Source organism: Ictidomys tridecemlineatus, chromosome 7, assembly GCF_052094955.1.
Source record: "Ictidomys tridecemlineatus isolate mIctTri1 chromosome 7, mIctTri1.hap1, whole genome shotgun sequence".
In the NCBI taxonomy this organism is placed as follows: domain Eukaryota; kingdom Metazoa; phylum Chordata; class Mammalia; order Rodentia; family Sciuridae; genus Ictidomys; species Ictidomys tridecemlineatus.
In genome coordinates, this window is record NC_135483.1 from 107,152,940 (window position 1) to 107,171,441 (window position 18,502).

Sequence of the window (18,502 nt, forward strand, 5' to 3'; positions counted from 1 at the left end):
TACTCTTGGTAAGAAATTATGTGAGTAGGATCAGGACCAAAACTTTTGTAAGTGTTGGAATTTGCTTATTATAGCTTGGGATTTAAAATATTTGGTTTTTGGTATTATGATTTAGCTATTCATATTTATTTTGGTGCTGGAAATTGAAACCAGAGCCTCACACATACCAAGCAGGGACTGACTCTACCACTGACCTATAATACCTTGCCCCTTGATTTAGTTTTTCTTCAGAGTAGATTCTAACTCTCTTTATGCCAAATTTTTCCATTTGTAAAAAGTTGTAAACATTTAATCATAGATTTAGAACATATGATTATGGTTCTTACCCATTAAAATTTTGAAGAAAAACAACTTATAGACAAACTGTTGGGCACTTAGTGCTATTGGTGTTTGTGAGTCATCGTGTGGAGTTTTGGAGTTGAGGGTAAGAATATCATCGTGTGGAGTTTTGGAGTTGAGGGTAAGAATAACGGGTTTGTAGGAGCTCTGTTTATAAGAGTCTCACTTCTTCATTGATGACATCCCATTGTGCTGTATATGTTTTCTTTCAGCTGGTTTCCCCATGGGCTATGCAGCCGCAGCTCCTGCCTATTCTCCTAACATGTACCCTGGAGCGAATCCTACCTTCCAAACAGGTATGTCCTGGGTGATGAAATGCATTGTACATGCAGTAGGGGAGAAAGAAAAGGGACTGGGCTTTAAGAAGAGAGGGGACAGAGTTAGGATTTGGGATTAAGTGGTTTTATTTCTGAGTTTATGAAATTAGCCTTTTGGTGTCTGTATTATAAGTTTTAGATATTGCCAGGTCCTCTCAGCATACAAATCTTCATTATAATCACTCAGTTGTTAAAGGTAACTTCTTATGCCAGAGCCTCTCTGTTTAAGGAGTAGGGGCTTACTACTAGAAACTGAAAACCATCTTGCCATTGGTTTCTTTATGGTACTTTAGCACTTTGCTTATTTGGTTATATTTTTTTAATTCTTTTTTTTTGGGGGGGGGTGTTGGTACTGGGTTGGAACCCAGTGGCAAGTGCTCTAGCATTGAACTACATCCCTAGCCCAGTCTTTGTTTAAAAGAAAGTCTTGTCTTCCATGTAAAGTGCATCAGAATATTTTTGTTTTAAAAGTCACTGTAAGGGCTGGGGATGTGGCTCAAGCAGTAGCGCGCTCGCCTGGCATGCGTGCAGCCCGGGTTCGATCCTCAGCACCACATACAAACAAAGATGTTGTATCCGCCCAAAACTAAAAAATAAATATTAAAAAAAAAAATTCTCTCTCTCTCTCTTTAAAAAAAAAAAAAAGTCACTGTGAAAAATGCAGTTGGACTGGGCGCCGTGGTGCATGCCTGTAATCCCAGTGTCTCAGGAGGCTGAGACAGAGATCATAAGTTCAAAGCTAACCTCAGCAATGGCGAGGCACTGAGCAACTCAGTGAGACCCTGTCTGTAAATAAAATAAAAAATAGGGCTGGGGATGTGGCTTAGTGGTTGAGTATCCCCAAGTCCAATCCTTAGTAAAAAAAAAAAAAAATTGCAGTTGGTTTCATCTGAGTCTTTTAAAGGTTGTTTATTGAGTGGAATTTTCCTCCCGTGATCCTGCATCCTCTGATGTTGACTCCTTTCCGGCATTCATACTCAGGACCCCGTGATTCTTTTGCAACAGTGGTGGCCTGTGTTTTGACATGAGGGCTTGGCTTGTCCTCCACGGGAAGCACCTTCCAAGATTGCTGGGGCAATTCTTTGTGGCTTAGAACACTAGCCTCACATAGTTCATTTTGATGAAAGATGGCAATAGTGTCCTTCTCCAAAATTCTTCTTATTTTATGATTCATAAAATTTTGCCTTTATATTCTAGTCATATGTCCATTTCTTTTCTGTCTCCACTATGTCAACCTCTCTTCAGTCCCTAGTTCATATTAAGAGAAAAATCTTGATTTGGTCTTCCTGCTCCCAGTTTTTCTGTCCTGGGTTTATGTTCTTGCTCACTTAAGCCAGAGTAATGTTTCCAGGTGAAATTTTACTTAATAGTTTTCCGTATCACTATAGGATAAGCCAACAATCTCTATTTTAAATCCCTAATTCTTTCCTACAATGGCCTTGTTTTTATCTTTTTTTTAAAATTGTTTTTGTTTATATCTTTTTATCTTTCTGTTTTTTTGGCAGTACTGGGGATTGGACCTAGTATCCTTCTGCCCCTGAGCCACATTCCCCAGTCCTTTTTAATTTTGAGACAGTGTCTTGCTAAAGTTGCTGAGGCTGGCCTCAAACTTGGAATCCCCCTGCCTCAGCCTCTCAAGTAGCTGGGATTATAGGCGTGTGCTGCCATACCCAGCATGTCTAGTTGTTTTTCTGACTGGATCAGATGACTTTTTTTTTTTTTGTGATGCTGGGGATTGAACCCAGGGCCTTGCTCATGTGAGGCAAGCACTCTACCAACTGAGCTATATCCCCAGCCCTAGATGACTTCTTTGTTCCTGTCTTTTGAGGCTGTTGTGGAACATATGTTCCCTGGGTTCAATAATTGTTATAATACTGTTACTCATTGCTGCTGCTTTTTTTTTTTTTTTTTTTTGGTGGTGGTGTCAGGGATTGAACCCAGAGCCTGTGCATTCGAGGCAAGCATTTCACCAACTGAGCTATGTTCCCAGCCCCTCATTGCTGCTTTAATGGTGACCAGCACCCATCTTTTTTTGCAAGACATCTCCCATTGTTTAATTCCTTTTTTTTTTTAAACGGCCTCTATATACATGACATAATAAATGGGACATATTTGAAATATACCATTTCATAACTTTTGCTGTGTAGTTTATTTCTATCATAGATGGGAATAAACACATCCATCATTGCCAAATGTTTTCTTCTACCCATTTTTAAGTCTCCCAGGCTCCAGGAAGTCATTGGGCTGTTTTCTCTTAACAGTTGGTGAGTTTTCATTTTTTAAAAGTTTTGTGTAAATGAATTCACATCGAAAAAACATTTTATTTTTTTGATTGTCTTTTGTTTGGCAAATTTCTTTGACTTCCTTATTGTAGTGTGTATCAGTATTTGAATCCTTTTTATTGTTAGGTAGTATTCTGTTGTATAGAAATACCATAAGTTTGCTTATCTGTTTGCCAGGAATGAACATTTGGGGTATTTGCAGTTTTGAGATACTATAAATGAAATTGCTATGATTATTAATGTACAAGTCTTTATGGACATAAGTTTTCATTACTTTTTGAATAAACACAAAAATGGAATGGCTGATTCTTATGGCAGGTGTATATTTAACTTTGGAAGAAACTGCAGAACTGTCTTCCAGATTGGTTGTACATTTTGTATTCCCTTCAGTAGAGTATGAGAGTTCCAGTTCCTCTCCATCCTCAGCAACACTGGTATGACCAATCTTTTTAATTTTAGCTAATCTAGTAGATAGATCTCATTGTATTTTTAACTCTCGAGACAAAAATAATATCAGTAATCTTTTTGTGTGCTTATTTGCCATCCACATGTCTTAGATAAAAAGTTTGTACATGTGTCTTTTACTGTGTGTGACTGTTTTCTTTCTGTTTTTAAGGCAGTTGGTAAAAATTATTTTTATTTTTTGGTACTGGGTATTGAACCCAAGGGCCCTTTAACACTGAGTTACATCCATAGCTCTTTTTATTTTTTATTTTGAGACAGGGTCATACTAAATTGCTTATGGATTCTTTGGGATTATATAAGTGCACCACTGTACCTGCTTATTTTTATCATTTTAATTCTTTACTCTTTTTTTTTTGAGAGAGAGAGAGAGAATTTTTTAATATTTATTTTTTAGTTCTCGGCGGACACAACATCTTTGTTTGTATGTGGTGCTGAGGATGGAAACCGGGCCGCACGCATGCCAGGCGAGCGCGCTATCGCTTGAGCCACATCCCCAGCCCAATTCTTTACGTATTTTAAAGAGATGGGGGTCTTGCTATGTTGCCAGTGCCTTGAACTCCTAGTCTCAAGGAATCCTCCTGCCTCACCTTCCAGGTAGCCAGGACCGTGGGTACACACTACTATACCCAACTTGAAAGCACTTTTCTTTTTTTTAAACCTTATTTATTATTAAACATTTCTTAATGTACAGAACAGTTGAGAAAACAGTACAGTGAATGCCCATTATACCTTTTGCCTAGGTCTTCCAGTTTGGACTTTGCCCTATTTCCTTTATCTATAAAAGAATGAACATGTCTTTTTTCTTTTTCTGCTGAACTAATTTAGAATTATATTTAGCCTTTGTGGCTCTTGTTTTGTGGACTTCAGAAATTTCCCTTCCTTCCTGGCTTGGTGACTGAGACAGGAGGATTGCAAGTTCAAGGCCAGCTCAGCAACTTAGTGAGAACCTGACTCAAATTAAGAAAAAAAAAAAAAAGAGCCGGGGTTAGAAAGCTCAGTGGTAAGGTGCCCTCGGTTCAATCCCCAACAACAAAAACCAAAACCAGAATGCTCCTTTCTAACAAAACAATAAGCATTCATTCTTTAACATAATTACATTTAGAAATGGTAGTTTTCTAATGTGATTTAATTGCTCACATTCACATTTGTCCACTTATGTCAGATTTTAAAAAAATAATTGGAAATAAGATCTACTTAACACAAGTTGAATTTAAGGTTTAATGTATGTCTTTTGTCTCTTAATTCATAACAGTATGTCTAAACTCTAAAACAAATACACTTTATAATAAAGAGGCTTTATTAGGAACAATTTTAAATATATACACAAGTTTTAAGAGTATAATCTCTACTTACCTGTCACTTGACTTTTTAGCAGTTACCAGCTCAGGGCTCATGTTTTTCATCTATATGCTAACCACATTCCCATTTATTATTATTATTATTATTTTATTTTGGTACTAGGGGTTGAATCCACTGAGCCACATTCCTGGCCCTTTTTATTTTTAATTTTGAGAAATGGTCTTGATAGGTTGGTTAGGGTATTGCTAAGTTGCTGAGGGTGGCTTTGAACTTGAGATCCTTCTGCCTTAGCCTCCTTAGTCTCTGGGATTACAGGCATGCACCACTGCACCAGGCTCTCCCTTTTATTATTTTGAAGTAATTTTCAGACATCCTGTTCAAGTTTTTTTTCCCCTTCTACTCATGTTTTTTAATATTATCTTTAAAAGACAAAATATATAACTATAATATATATCATATTTACATCCAAAAAATAATTCTTTAATACTCAAAATCCCAATCAGTGTTCATATTTCCAGTTGCCCCATCTGTGTCATGAATTTTAAAAAATTGCACCAAGATGAAAGGGGGCCATATTCGTTTGAAAATCAGGTAGTGCTAGAAATTAAGAATGTGATTCCCAGACTTAAAAGTCTAGCATTTGATATGAAATTGTGACACACAAAGTATAATTCTATGAATACTTTGATTGTGATACTTTTTAAAGAAATGGTTAACATTTTGGTCAGCTATGAGTTTGGTGATTCCTAGGAGGACTATTGATGGAGGTCATGGAAACAATAGGGGAGAAACTGGATTTAAGCTATGTAGGAGTCATATTAGTGTTGTTCACCTATGAGTTAACCAGCATTGAGTTTTTCCTGCTGTAGTGTGATTGTGGTCCTGAGAAATAAGTAAGAAGGAGTGATTTGGGGAAGAGGAGGATATATAGGATGAGACTCTCTCTTTCCCTGCCTCCCTATCCCAGATCTGGTTTTCCCCTTTTCTTTCTCCCCACCCCTCTCTTTCTCTCTCTCTTGTGATACTTAGGATTCAACTCAAAGCCTCACACATGCTAGGCAAGTACTCTACCACTGACTGAGCTTTGTCCCCAGCCCTTTTTATTTTTTATTTTGAGACAGGATCTCCCTAAGTTGCTTAGGGCCTTCCTACACTGCTGAGGCTGGCCTCAAACTTGTGCTCCTACTGCCTTAGCCTTCTGAACAGCTGGGATTATAGGTGTATGCCATCTTGCCCAGCCCTATTATTTCTTTCTTTGGAGACAGCCCTGCCCTCCACCCTGAGCTGCCTTCTTCTTGCCTGCCAAGACTGCATAAATCTGTGTTGGTGGTCTTTTTGTTTTTTAATGGCTTTCCTCCTTGTAGAGAGGGCTGGATCTTTTCTGGTGACAGGTTCTGGCTCGGTGTTGACATATAGCTTGTGTAATGCTCCCATGGTCATGTCTAGTCACAGGTGTTCCCACATTGTGCTGTTCCTTGTTTCCTCCTCTGAGCAAACCAGTCTCTTTCTCTCTTTTTTTTTTTATATTTATTTTTTAGGTGTAGTTGGACACAATGCCTTTATTTTATTTACTTATTTTTATGTGGTGCTGAGTATCGAATCCAGGGCCTTGCACGTGCTAGATGAGCGTTCTACCACTGAGCTCAACCCCAGCCCATCAAGCCAGTCTCTTGTGAGGAATTTCATAAAGCTGTCCTGGGCCACCTCCTGGGAGTGTCTTTGAGTAGCTGGGACTTGATAGCTTCCATACTGCTTTTTTTCTTTATAATCAAAATGTTGTCTGGCAGTATATTTGGCATTCAATAAAGTGCACATATTTAAAGTTTTGATGAGTTTTAACATGCATAGACCTGTGATGCTATCACTTTTTTTTCTTCTTAGGATGAGCAGTTAGAAAAAGGACTGTTTTTGTCAGTTTTCAATAACTGTAAATGCCTGATAGTTAGCTTTCTAAGAGAAAAGACTCATGTTTTTTGAACCCAACGGTGTTCTATCACTGAATTACATCTCTGACCCTTATTTATTTAGACAGGTTCTTCTAAGTTGCCAAGGCTGGCTTTGAACTTGAAATCCTCCTGCTGTGCCTCCCAGGTCGCTGGGATTACAGGTGTTTGACACCACACCTGGCTTAGCTTGGTTTATAGGGGTTTCATTTTTGTTTTTGGTGGTTTTTGTTTTGTGTGGTATTTTTTGTTTGTTTGTTTGTGTTGTTTTTGTTTTTGTTTTTGTGTGTGTGCCAGGAATTGAACCCAGGGATGGTAACCACTGAGGTTAACCACTAAGGTACACCCCCAATTCTTTTTATTTTTTATTTTGAGACAAGGTCTTGTTATGTTGCTTAGGGCCTTTCTAAGTTGCTGAGGCCAGCCTCGAACTTGTGATCCTCCTGCCACAGCCTCCTCAGTCTTTGGGATTGCCAATGTGCACCACTGCACCCCACTTGTTTACAATTTTAAAGATCTTAGTCTGTGAAGGATTAGCTCCATTACTCGGGTTTTGAGGTGAAACAGCACATTATTGCAGAACCAGATGGGCAGAATTCTCCCAGTTGGGAAGCAAAAGAGATGGAGGAGGGGGAGAGGGACAGGATTCTAAAATCTCTGTGGGGAAGGAGGGCTTGTCCCCAGTGACCTGGACACTTCCGGCCAAAGGCCCAGTTTTTCCAGTATCTTCCAGTAGCACCAAACGGGACCAAGCCTTTTGGGGATATTGAAATTCTAAATTATAGCAGAAACTCTTTAAGTGCTCTTATAGTTGGACTTGCTTTTCTAAATTCTGGAGGAAAATTTGTGTATTTGGTTTTTAACCAAGTTTAAAAGTTGATATATTCAAATTTTGGTACTGTTTATACTTAGTTAACATAGCAATTAATGAACTTCAAAAATAATTAGGGAGATCTGGGAGGATCTTTTCTCTCCAGATAGACTAGCTGAGGTTGGGAATCACCTGGTTTGGATGAAGAGATTAAGAATCTGGATGCAGATGGATCTTGTTGGAGTACAACTCATCTCTGGGCCAGCTATTGGGTGCACTGAAGGGATAGCAGTGTGAACACGCCCTGGGGAGTGCATGAGAAAACCTGACATTACAGTCATGAAGAGCCTGGGCACATACATGGAGATTCTGATGAGGATACTATTGTCATGTGGCTACAGCCACAGTTGACTAGGACTTACCTGGCCCCATGGAGGGAAGCAGAATTTCTTGTGGTTAAAAAGGCCATTTAAAACTGAATTTCCGGGGGCTGGGGATGTGGCTCAAGCGGTAGCGAGAGCGTGCGACTCGGGTTCGGTCCTCAGCACCACATACCAACAAAGATGTTGTGTCCGCCGAGAATTAAAAAATAAATATTAAAAAAAAAACAAAAAAAACCCCAAAAAACTGAATTTCCTTTTTCATTATTTCTCTTTAAAATTAAAAACAAAATGTGTTACATTACTAAATACAATCAGTAGTATAATTAAAATGAAAAAATTTTAACTAGATTATGCACAAAAAACCTACATACTAAGTGTGCAGTACGTGAATTTTGAGTTGCACATTCTTGTGGAACTACTGCCCAAACAATATACACAATCCTTTTATCATCCCAGGTTTTCTTCACCTTTTCCTCTTTTTTGATTTGTCAAATAGTTGGATTTACTTAGTGTTTGATATATAAGTGGAATAATTTCTGGTGTTCTTTTTGAGGTCTGGCTTTTTTGGAAAGCTTGACATGGCTTGAAATTCATCTTTGATTGCTAAGTAGTGTTTAATGGATGTATCACAGTGTATATTTTTCCCTATTGATGAATCAGCATTTGGATTATTTTCCATTTTAGGAATTAGATTGGTGAACGTGTTTTACAAGTCCCATTGTGGACCTGTGTTTTCATTTTCTAGGGGAAATATCTGGAGGTGGAGTTGCTGGGTGCTGTGGTAAGTGTGTTTGTGGTTTGAGATTTTATACTTTGTGACAGTGTGATTGCTCCCTGCCTCACATTACACTGATGGGAATGTGAATGTCATTAGGGACATGTTAGAAATAGCTTCTGCAGAGGTAGTGTTTACCTGTACTGGAAGTTGTCCTTTCTACTGTGTACCTTGGTGTGTTTGGATAGTTGTACAGGGTTTTACATCACCACCATAGTTGGGTGACTACATGGTTCTGAAAGGTACATGTGCCCTCTGCCCCTGGCCACAACTGGTGGATTTTCTATCATTGTGAATTTTGATTGCTCTTTCTTGGTGCTTACTATCAGATGCATATAACATGTATTCTTATTTTGGCTTCTTTTGCATAATATAGTGATATTGAGACTCATCTATGTTGTCTGTTATCAGTAGTTTGTTCCTTTTGGTTGCTGAGCAGTGTCTTGATGTATAGATGTACCAGTTTGTCTGTATGCTGGTGGACATGTGGGCTATTTATAGCTTCCTGGCAGTTGAATAGAGCTGCCGTGAGCATAGTAAGCCAGAGGCCCTCTCTGTCAGACCTGAGAGCAAATCTGTTGGGGTAGAGGATCAGGAGGGGAGCCAGACACCTAATGGTCACTCAGTAGATTCACAGCCCTTCTTCCCTATTAGAGGCCTTCACCAGCTTCTGGAAACAAGTTGGTGTCCTATGATCAGACTATTCTCAATACTTATGGAGTGTAGCTTTTTAGATTTAAAAGCTTTCTTCACTTCCATTCTTTTTTTTTTAGTGGGCGGGGGTGGTGGTGGTACCTGGGATTGAACTCAGGCAGATCAGTGAGCCATGTCCCCAACCCTTTTTCGTATTTTATTTATAGACAAGGTCTCACTGAGTTGCTTATTGCCTTGCTTTTGCTGAGGCAGGCTTTGAACTCGTGATCCTCCTGCCTCAGCCTCCCAAGCTGCTGGGATTACAGGCGTGTGCCACCACGCCCAGCCTTTACTTTCATTTTTTGGTCTGTCTTTTTATTCCTTAATCTGTTTTATAATCATTTTCATGTCATTTTGGGTGGGAACAAGTAAGTGTGTGTGTTCAATCTGTTCCTTTGATCCAAAAGTTTTTCTACTGTAGGGTGCTAAGCCAATCCCTGATGTTTGATAAGTTTCTCCTTTTGTTTTTGCTCTAATACCAGAGATTAGTGTGCTTTCTAAGTTATGTCTTTGTTATATGTGCTTATTTCTTTATGGTAGATTTATACAGCTAATTGTGGGATTAAAATACATATGTACTTTAAATGCCAAATTGAGTGGCCAGGAAGGCTGTACCAATTTATATTCTGGTAGGTCAGGACAGTATTTAATTTCCTGTTCTTATGTGAGCATATGCTCCATAGAACTTTCTCCTCTTCAGCAACCCCCCCCCCACTTCAGTTGCACACAAAGCCAAAAAATGGAGCTTGGTGTCAGTAGAGGAGAGAGGGGACTGTTGAATCTTGACTGTGTTACACTGTTCGTGGTTAAGATGACACCTGCCTCCACCCTACACATGTCCTTCCCCCATGCCTGGCATGGTCCCACATGAACTCAGGCATGGGCTTTTTTGTTACAGGTTACACTCCTGGCACACCTTACAAAGTGTCCTGTTCCCCCACCAGCGGGGCCGTGCCGCCATACTCTTCTTCCCCCAACCCCTACCAGACTGCCGTGTACCCCGTGCGAAGTGCCTATCCCCAGCAGAGCCCTTACGCACAGGTATGCTTGGACATGCCCTGCATGGTGGGAAGGATTGGTTCCATTAGGTCCCAAAATTGTGGGACCTTGTGGCAGTTGTCTTCCTTATCCCCACAGCAAGGCACGTACTATACACAGCCACTGTATGCAGCACCTCCTCACGTCATCCATCACACCACGGTGGTGCAGCCCAATGGCATGCCGGCAACAGTGTACCCTGCTCCCATCCCTCCTCCTAGAGGCAATGGGGTCACCATGGGCATGGTTGCTGGGACCACGATGGCCATGTCAGCAGGTGAGTCCTTATTCCTAGTGTGTATGCTATGGTGCCATAAGGCTGGGGTAAGGTGTGGGAAAGCTTATGAATACTCTGACTCTTGGTTCTAGTTTTTCATGGCTGTAGTTTGTTTGAAGTACATGTGATTCTTTGAAGAAGTGACAGTTACCTTTGACTTTAACTCCTTTCCTTTCCTTCCCCTTCTTTCAGTTGAGAGGATACTGGAGTGTGGGGTGTAAGAGTTGATGAACCAACTGGCTTCCCTTGTGGAGCATAACTGAACAGCACTTTCTGAATTTGACTAAGTCATTTTGTTGGTGAGCTGGATAGTCCATTTGGCAGTAGGGATGAGGAGTGAGTGACCAGACACTACTCCCTCTACCAGTGTGAGCATATAAAACTTGAGGAGGAACACTTTGTGGGCTGGCCCTCTTCATATTTTCCTTTAGTATGATCTGGCTTCATAGGTCAAGTTAAGTTAATGGGCAAGATTTCAGTGTATCTAGGAATGCTGGTCTGGTGTTAATAGAAGTAACAGCTACTTGCACAGATCTTTCGGCTTATCTGCTTTACTTCCCCAGTCCTCTTCTAAGTCAGTAGAACAAACCAAGGGCAGAAGAGACCACTAGGCTAGAGTAGGCATGTCTCTGTGGATCCATGGAAGCCCTGGGGCTTGATTTGCTATTTAGGGATTAAGTTACCTGCTGGTCTTTAAGGGTTGATGGCCCATGATTGGAATGTCACTTCCCTACCTTCCAACTTCAGTATAAGGAAATTCTACCAAAGAGAAGGCTTTTTGGGATACTGTGTATTTCTGACCTTAATGTCTATTTTATTTGGCTTTCCTGTACTTTTCTGTCAAAGCAGAGAAGACTGTGACATAGACAGAAGCTGTGTCCTGGAGGCCATGGTGGGCAGGGTGAGCACAGGCAACAGGGAATAATGGCATTAGGTTTGAGGAGAGTTGACCGCAAAAGAATTCAGGTAGTCCCTGAATTTTTTTGTAGTTATAGGAAAAATACATTTTCTTAATGTACTCAGAAGCTCATGTAGTTTGGAAATCCCACTTCACATTTCTCTTTTTTTTTTCACCCTTTTAATAATTTTTCCATAATTTTATATATTGTTAAGTCTATTCACATTGGTATTCGTCTTGCAAATCTGAATATCCTGTATGTGTTAAATACCTGTACTCCATTAAACTGCTATACACCTGCTCTCTAGCTCTGTTAATTACCATTTTGTTTTGTCTCTGAGTTTGATAACTCTTAAATACTCTCATTGAAGTGGGACCATCTACAATATTTGTCCTGTTGTCACGTAGCATAATGTTCTTCATTAAGGTTCACCTGTGTTGTATAAGAATTTTCTGTTTAAGTCTGATAATACTATTTAAAATGTTTGTAAAAGCCTGGGGCAGTGTACACACCTGTTCTCAGTGACTTGGGAGGCTGAAACAGGAGGATCACAACTTTGCGAGGCCCTGTCTCAAAATATCAAAAGAACTGGATGTGGGTTGTAGATATAGCTCAGTTAGTAGCGTGCTTGCCTTTCATGCACATGGCCCTGGGTTCAATCCCCAGCGCCACAAAAACAAAACTGGATGTATCTTTGTGGTAAAGCACTCCTGGGTTCAATCTGTAGAACCGAAAAAATGGGTGGGGGTTCTTCTGAACCACGAAAAGTTTTCTGAATGTTCTGTAAAGATAGACCCGAAGCCTTTTTATATATTCTTTAAATTTTTTTTTTTTTGGCAGTACTGAAGCACTCTTAACACCGAGCTATATCTCCAGCCCTTTTAATTTAATTTTGAGACGGGGTCTCACCAAGTTGCCCATTCTGGTCTTGAACTTGTGATCCTCCTTGAATTAGCCTCCTAAGTAGCAGGGATTACAAGTATGCACCACCACAGTTGGTGGCACAAGCCCTTTTACAGACACATTATCAAATATCTTTCAGCTCTTTTGGGGGTGATCTGATTAGCTTTCTGACCTTATTCTGAGTCTCAGGACTGTGCCCTTTTCCAAGGTGCCTTTCTCTTCACAAAGGCCTACATGTTAGTGACAGTGTGGAGTCACACTGGAGTTGGTGTATAGCATGTAGACCTGCTTTTTGTGTGATGTGCTGATCTTTTTTTCAGGTACCCTTCTGACTGCCCATTCCCCAACTCCTGTTGCCCCTCACCCAGTCACTGTGCCCACGTATCGGGCTCCAGGAACACCCACCTACAGCTATGTGCCCCCTCAGTGGTGATCACCCTGCAAATAAATGTAAGTGATCAGTGAAGGCTCACTGGGTCCTGGCAATAGTGCATTTCTCTGTGGAGGATGACAAACCTACCTCATGTTTTAAGCACTAAGGAAAAAATGCACCTGACCTTTGATCTAAGAGCAATTGTAGTGGGTTTTTTTTTTGTTTTGTTTTTTTTTAAAGTTGCAGATGGACACAATACTTTTATTTCATGTTTTATATGGTGCTGAAGATCAAACCCAGTGCTTCTTACATACTAGGCAAGCGCTCTACACTGAGCCACAACCCCATTATGTTTTTGATCTTCCTGGAACTCCATAAAGAGAAGGAAATCATTTGAGTGGTTACTATTTCCACTGCATCTCTATTCTTACCTGGAATATGCTTGCATCTCCCTCCTGCCTGTTGTAGGAGATAGAGTTCTGGTTGTAACTAGGGGGGTCTTTGTGAGGTGGGTGGGAATCAGGTCCAGCACCTTTGTGCCCTGCTGCCCTTTTTGACCCTATTGGATCTTGTCCTTTTGGAGTTTTTGGAACAGTGATGGCAGAAGAGCTCTGTATGACTGTGTACCTTTCATTCTTTCTAGGTTTGCGGATGGAGCTGTGCAGTCACATCATTGAGGTTCCACAGCTGGTGCTGCAGGCCTTGTGCCTCCAACCAGGACTTTCTTCTTAATGCTCTCACACTTAGCTAAATACGACTGTCCCGGCCCAGCAGGTCCCAGTGCCGTTAGTCTCCAGCTAACTCCGTGGGTTGGTCTTAAAGCAAATCCTGTTTTGTGGACTTGCCTGGCAATTTTTTAGCTAACTGTAATGATAAAAAGGGAGTATTAATCTATTCTGAATCATATCTAGTTGAATGCATGTTTAAAAAAACAAACACAAAAACAAAGCTTGCTCAATCTACCTGCAGTGACTGATGCAAAACCATCTTATGCAAAACCCAAAGGAATGGAAACATATTTTACAACTGTTTCACTAATGCACTGTTGTATACAAAGTCTTAAAGTTATAAGTGTTAAAGTGAATATGTTCATAGAGCATACCTGAAATACCTTAGATGATTCTTCAACCTTTTGGGGTTGATGTAGGTTGCCACTTCTGGATCTGGACTTTAGTTTTCAGCGATCTGTTTCTTTGGCACTGACTGCATGGGAGGGAGCTGCAGGGATGGGGAGAGAGTGGGTGGGCCACTGTGATTTGGGATCAGCCAATTAGTGGGCATCCCTTTCTTTCTGTGTAGGCTTGGCAGGGTCCAGGGAAAGGGGACATGCTTAAAGACCATCATGGAAGATTAGAGTTGTGTGGTCAGTATAGTTAGGGGCAAAGGGGTTTTCTACATATCAGCAAAACAATTTTCCTTGCCATCTAAATTTCCATTACACTGTCTGTTCTCTTACAGAGAAGGAAGATTTTTTGTATATCTTTATTGAAAAAGTCCTGAGTAGAACTAAATTGTCTTCCTAGGATGGAAGATATGTGAAACACTTGGATGAGGTATTGCCTTCTGGTTTATTTAGCTTAGAAAATCATTCCAGTCGCCCCCTTCCCCAGAAATGTTTGAAGTCAGTTGAAAACTTACAGGCATTGGTCCCCACACCCTGCTCCCAAGGAATGGCAAAGACTTCAGCTGTATGTTATAGAGAAAGTTGTATATTTAAGAATGATTTAAAGGGAACAAAACTTTATTTAAAATTCCTCATGTTTCTTGTAGAGAGGCAAGGCTGTGGGTATGTCTGATAATGTAGAATCATGTAGCTTGTCTTGGAGTAGTCCACCTGATTGTGACCAGCCGGAGGAGATTTATAGGGTTGGTGTCCGTGGTCTGTGAGCCTCTTCTGCCATCTCATCTCTTCTTTGAGCTAAAGGCACTCAGCACCAAGTGAGTGTGGATGGCAGAAAGGGCCTGGTAGCAGTGGAATGATTTGCCTGCCAGGATCTATTATGGGAAGATTTTTAGTTTAAAATCTGAATATTGTACATAAGAAATCATGAGGACTCTCCCCCCCCCCCATGCCCAACTTCCATCAATAGGAGTGCATGTCTGTTTTCAGTGAGGGTCAGAAGGGTGGAGGTATGAAGACTTGTTCTTTTTCAGGGGTCTGTCAGGCAGAGATGGAAGTTCATTCTTTTCCCACCCCATCCTTGTTTGGAATGCTGTGGACTTTGATTGAGAGAGGATTCTGTGCTGCTTCTCAGGCAGCTAGGTCAGGGCTCTGGCACTCTGGTGGAGGTCACTGTTAGCGGTCAGCCTGGCTGGTAGGTGGAATACCTGACCACTGAGCCTTTGGTAATCTTATTTTTTATAGTGAGTACTCTTCATTTTCTTTTTCCACATTTATTTTGTAAGAAGTTTAGGAATATTTTTGCATGGATCATTGTAAACAGAAGATTCCTTATTCCTAATGTCTATTAACATAGAATGTTTACTGATAAGTACTTTAAATCGCTTTGTGAGCACTTAACTTGTGTGTGTGTGTGTGTTTGTGTGTGTGTGAGAGAGAGAGAGAGAGAGAGAGAGAGAGAGAGAGACGTACCCCACGCACATAATTTGTGTCCATTTCCACAAATATGTGTTGGTAATTGTATTGGTTTGCAATATCAGTAGGGTTTCAGGGACTTAACTGACAGAGAAGGCAGTTTTCCCAAATTGAGTGGTAATATATGAGTAGAACAATATTCATAACTTTAGTGTATGCTTTAACAAAGCCCCACACAAAAATGGAAACATGTACATTCCCTGTGCCTATAAGGGGCAGAGTCATATGCATTCTGGAGGAAGTCCTAAGAAGTTACATGAACTGTCTCCAGACCTGTGTGAGGCTGGCAAAACACAGGGTGTTTCCACAAGCACTAAGGTGAAGGGTAAAGAAGAGTGGGTTGCATCCCTTCCCCTGTGTACATCAGCTTAATAAATATTTTGCTTCTCTAAAATTATTTTAAAATCTTTTTTTCCCTTTTGTGAAGTTGAACTAAGAGACTATCAGATACTTTGGCATTATATATCTAGTAGAAATCTTTCCCATTTTGACACTATCATTTCATCAGTTTATGAAATGTGTTGTTAAAGAGAGTTTATCTGTCAGATAAGAATCTGAATTTGAGTAGTACCAAAACTGTCATAGGTTGTAATTTTTAAAACATTCAGTTCTAGTAAAATTAATTAAGGGCTAGAACCTGGGTCAGTATTCTGTTACAGAGCTGTATAATTTGTTATCGAAAGCATATTGTGGAACATTCCCTGAAATTTTGCTTTTTGTGTGTGTGACATTCCTTATTTGAGTGTTCTTCAGCTGAATTATTGTTCTTTTTTAGTAACTGATACAGGCAAACAAAGGACCTAATTCCTGTAAACATGGATGTCATTATGAATATAAAAAAATGTTTATTCTCTTCTCCCCTGAGGCGTGGAAGATGTGTTCATCAGCTTTGTAGCTGCTGTTCCTCTCTGCTCATAGAAATCTAGTTTGGATGTGGTCTGGAAGCTGAGTGTTTAGAATTGAGTTATCTATGAGCTTCTTGATTCTGTGAGGTGAGGACACCTTTGGGGCCAGGGCCAATCATGGTAACAGGCACATAAGCTCTTCCAGAACCTTTTATGTCTCTTGTGGTCCATCTTTCAAGAACATTCTTGATGATGTGGTTATTAGGCCTATGAATTGCTATTGGGTGACATTTCTTGTGTGCTATGCAAATGTAGTATTCATAGGAGGTAGAGAGGTCCCCAGCCCTGAGCTGGGTCCCTGGCCTCTAGAGTGTCCTGCCCTTCCCCAGCAAGGCATCTATGCTTTGCTTCATCTGGTAGCTGTATCCTGCTGTGACAGAGGAGGTCTAGGAAGTAATTTGCATGTTTATTGGGGGACATGTCAGTGATAGGAAATACATTGGAATGCCCTGGCATCTGGCAGTGTTGTCCCCACGTGGGCTTCGTGTGCCATTGGGGAGTGGTAAAAAGCTGCCATGCACCAGCTGTGTAAATATTGGAACTCCTTTACAGAGGGAGCTCAAATGTCACCTCTCCTTTACTAACATTTGAAAACAGTATTACTCTGATTAGTTGGGCCACCTTTTTATCTGGCAGCATTCGCTGCTCCAGCTGTTGTTGGCCTAGCACTGCCCACACAGCGAAGGATCTCTCATGGGTGCAGTGGCAGGAGGGACAGCAGCTGGTCCTTCTCTCTGGTGCTTTCTAAAAGGATCTCTAAAGTTTAGGAGTGAGGTTGGCTTCAGGGAGAGCAGAGTTCAGCTCTTCTGCCTAGCACATCTCCCAGGTTTATGTCTGTTTTCTCTGAGCTGCTTACTCCACCTGAGCTTTCTGAAGGGTGGCTGACCTTCAAATACACTGCAAATGACACTCTGAGGTGGATGTGGCTTTGGTGGAAACTGCAAAGTTGGTCTTGCATGTTTTAGAGGGTTTGTCTCTTTTCCCCGCTCCCCAATCATTTGAAAAATGAAAAACATATAGGATAAGCAGGATTAAATAAAGTGTTGTCAGTTAGGACCGGGAGAGGAGTAACATCTCTGTCAGGGAGTCCTGATATACTTCAGGCAGGGTGAGATGTCCCAGAGTGGTGCAGCAGGCAGCTCCTTGGCTAGGGTGGCATTATGGGTTCTGGTGCAGAGCCGTGGGCCGTAGAATAAACTAGTTGGGCCAGATCTGAGACTGCTCCTAACAGGGTTGCTGTGATGACCACTTGAAGGAAAGGCCCCAAGGAGGCTCATGGGCTGTAACTGAATAGGAAACTGTCCCGCACCCCCTTTTTTTTAAATGATTTTTAAATACTGTTTTTTACACTGTTCTCTTGGTACTTTTTTTAAGCTTAAGTCAGCATTGTCTTCCAGTGTTAAGGCATCCCTCGCCTCTGCATTGAACTTACGTGTCAATAAAAAGGAATGGACCATCCATTCTGAGCCAGTTCAATTAGGTGTAAATTCATACTATTTTAATTTTTTATGCAATCTGATGAGTAGATGAGCTCAGATTTAAAATTCTTAAAGCACGTTTATTGTAACAAGAATTGTTATGTATTAATACTGCAGTTTTCAATAAAGATTGACTTGTGTTGCATATTTTGGTTTTCATGATTCTTTTCATTGTAGGCTTTGTTTAGAAGTAGCTTGGCCTAATAGAGAGGTGCTGTATCTTTCCACAAGTTATGAGACTGCTAGGGGTTTGGGGAAGGTCATGTGGTCTTCAACCCCTTGGAGGCAGTGGATTGAGGGACTGTTCCCAGGTGGTTTGGGAAGGAGGCAGTTCGGGCTCCTCTTCTGGCTTCTGTAGCCAGGGTCCACCTGGGAAGTCATTCATATCCTTCCCCATTTCAGCAGGGAGAATGCTGAGGCCCAGAAAGATGGTGGACCCCAGTCCCTCAAAGTCATGTATGCCAGCTCCAGCTGAGCAGTCAGGGAAGGAAATGGACCTCCAGGTCTTGCAGACTGTCCTCCCAGCAATCCTTGGTTTCTGCAGCATTGACCCCAGTCTTCAATAGAGCCCACCCCTACCCCATACCTCTGGAATTTCTTGGCTCACGGTATTCCTTTTTTTTAAAAAAAATATCAGGGATTGAACTCTGGGGTTTCACCACTGAGTCACATCCCCATCCCTTTTTATGCTTTTATTTTGAGACAATGTCTAAGTTGCTTAAGGCC

The 18,502-nt window shown here is 40.9% G+C and overlaps 1 protein-coding gene across 8 annotated transcripts in view; it reads left to right on the forward strand.

Moving 5' to 3' along the window:
• Positions 1–17,921, forward strand: part of Fam168b (family with sequence similarity 168 member B) — a 34,344-nt gene extending 16,423 nt beyond the window's left edge. For 5 of the 8 annotated variants that reach the window (XM_013365643.4, XM_040294231.2, XM_013365733.4 and 2 more), the window contains 6 exons: positions 552–635; positions 8,585–8,620; positions 10,206–10,348; positions 10,445–10,622; positions 12,745–12,874; positions 13,441–17,921. In XM_013365643.4, the coding sequence (XP_013221097.1) occupies positions 552–635; positions 8,585–8,620; positions 10,206–10,348; positions 10,445–10,622; positions 12,745–12,857 (554 nt within the window). In that variant the 3' untranslated portion in view covers positions 12,858–12,874; positions 13,441–17,921. Of the gene's footprint in view, positions 1–551; positions 636–3,216; positions 3,373–8,584; positions 8,621–10,184; positions 10,349–10,444; positions 10,623–12,744; positions 12,875–13,440 lie in introns of those variants that run through there. The other 3 variants (XR_013424054.1, XM_021721678.3, XM_005315862.5) reach the window with 3 other exon arrangements.
• The last annotated feature ends 581 nt before the right edge of the window (positions 17,922–18,502 follow it).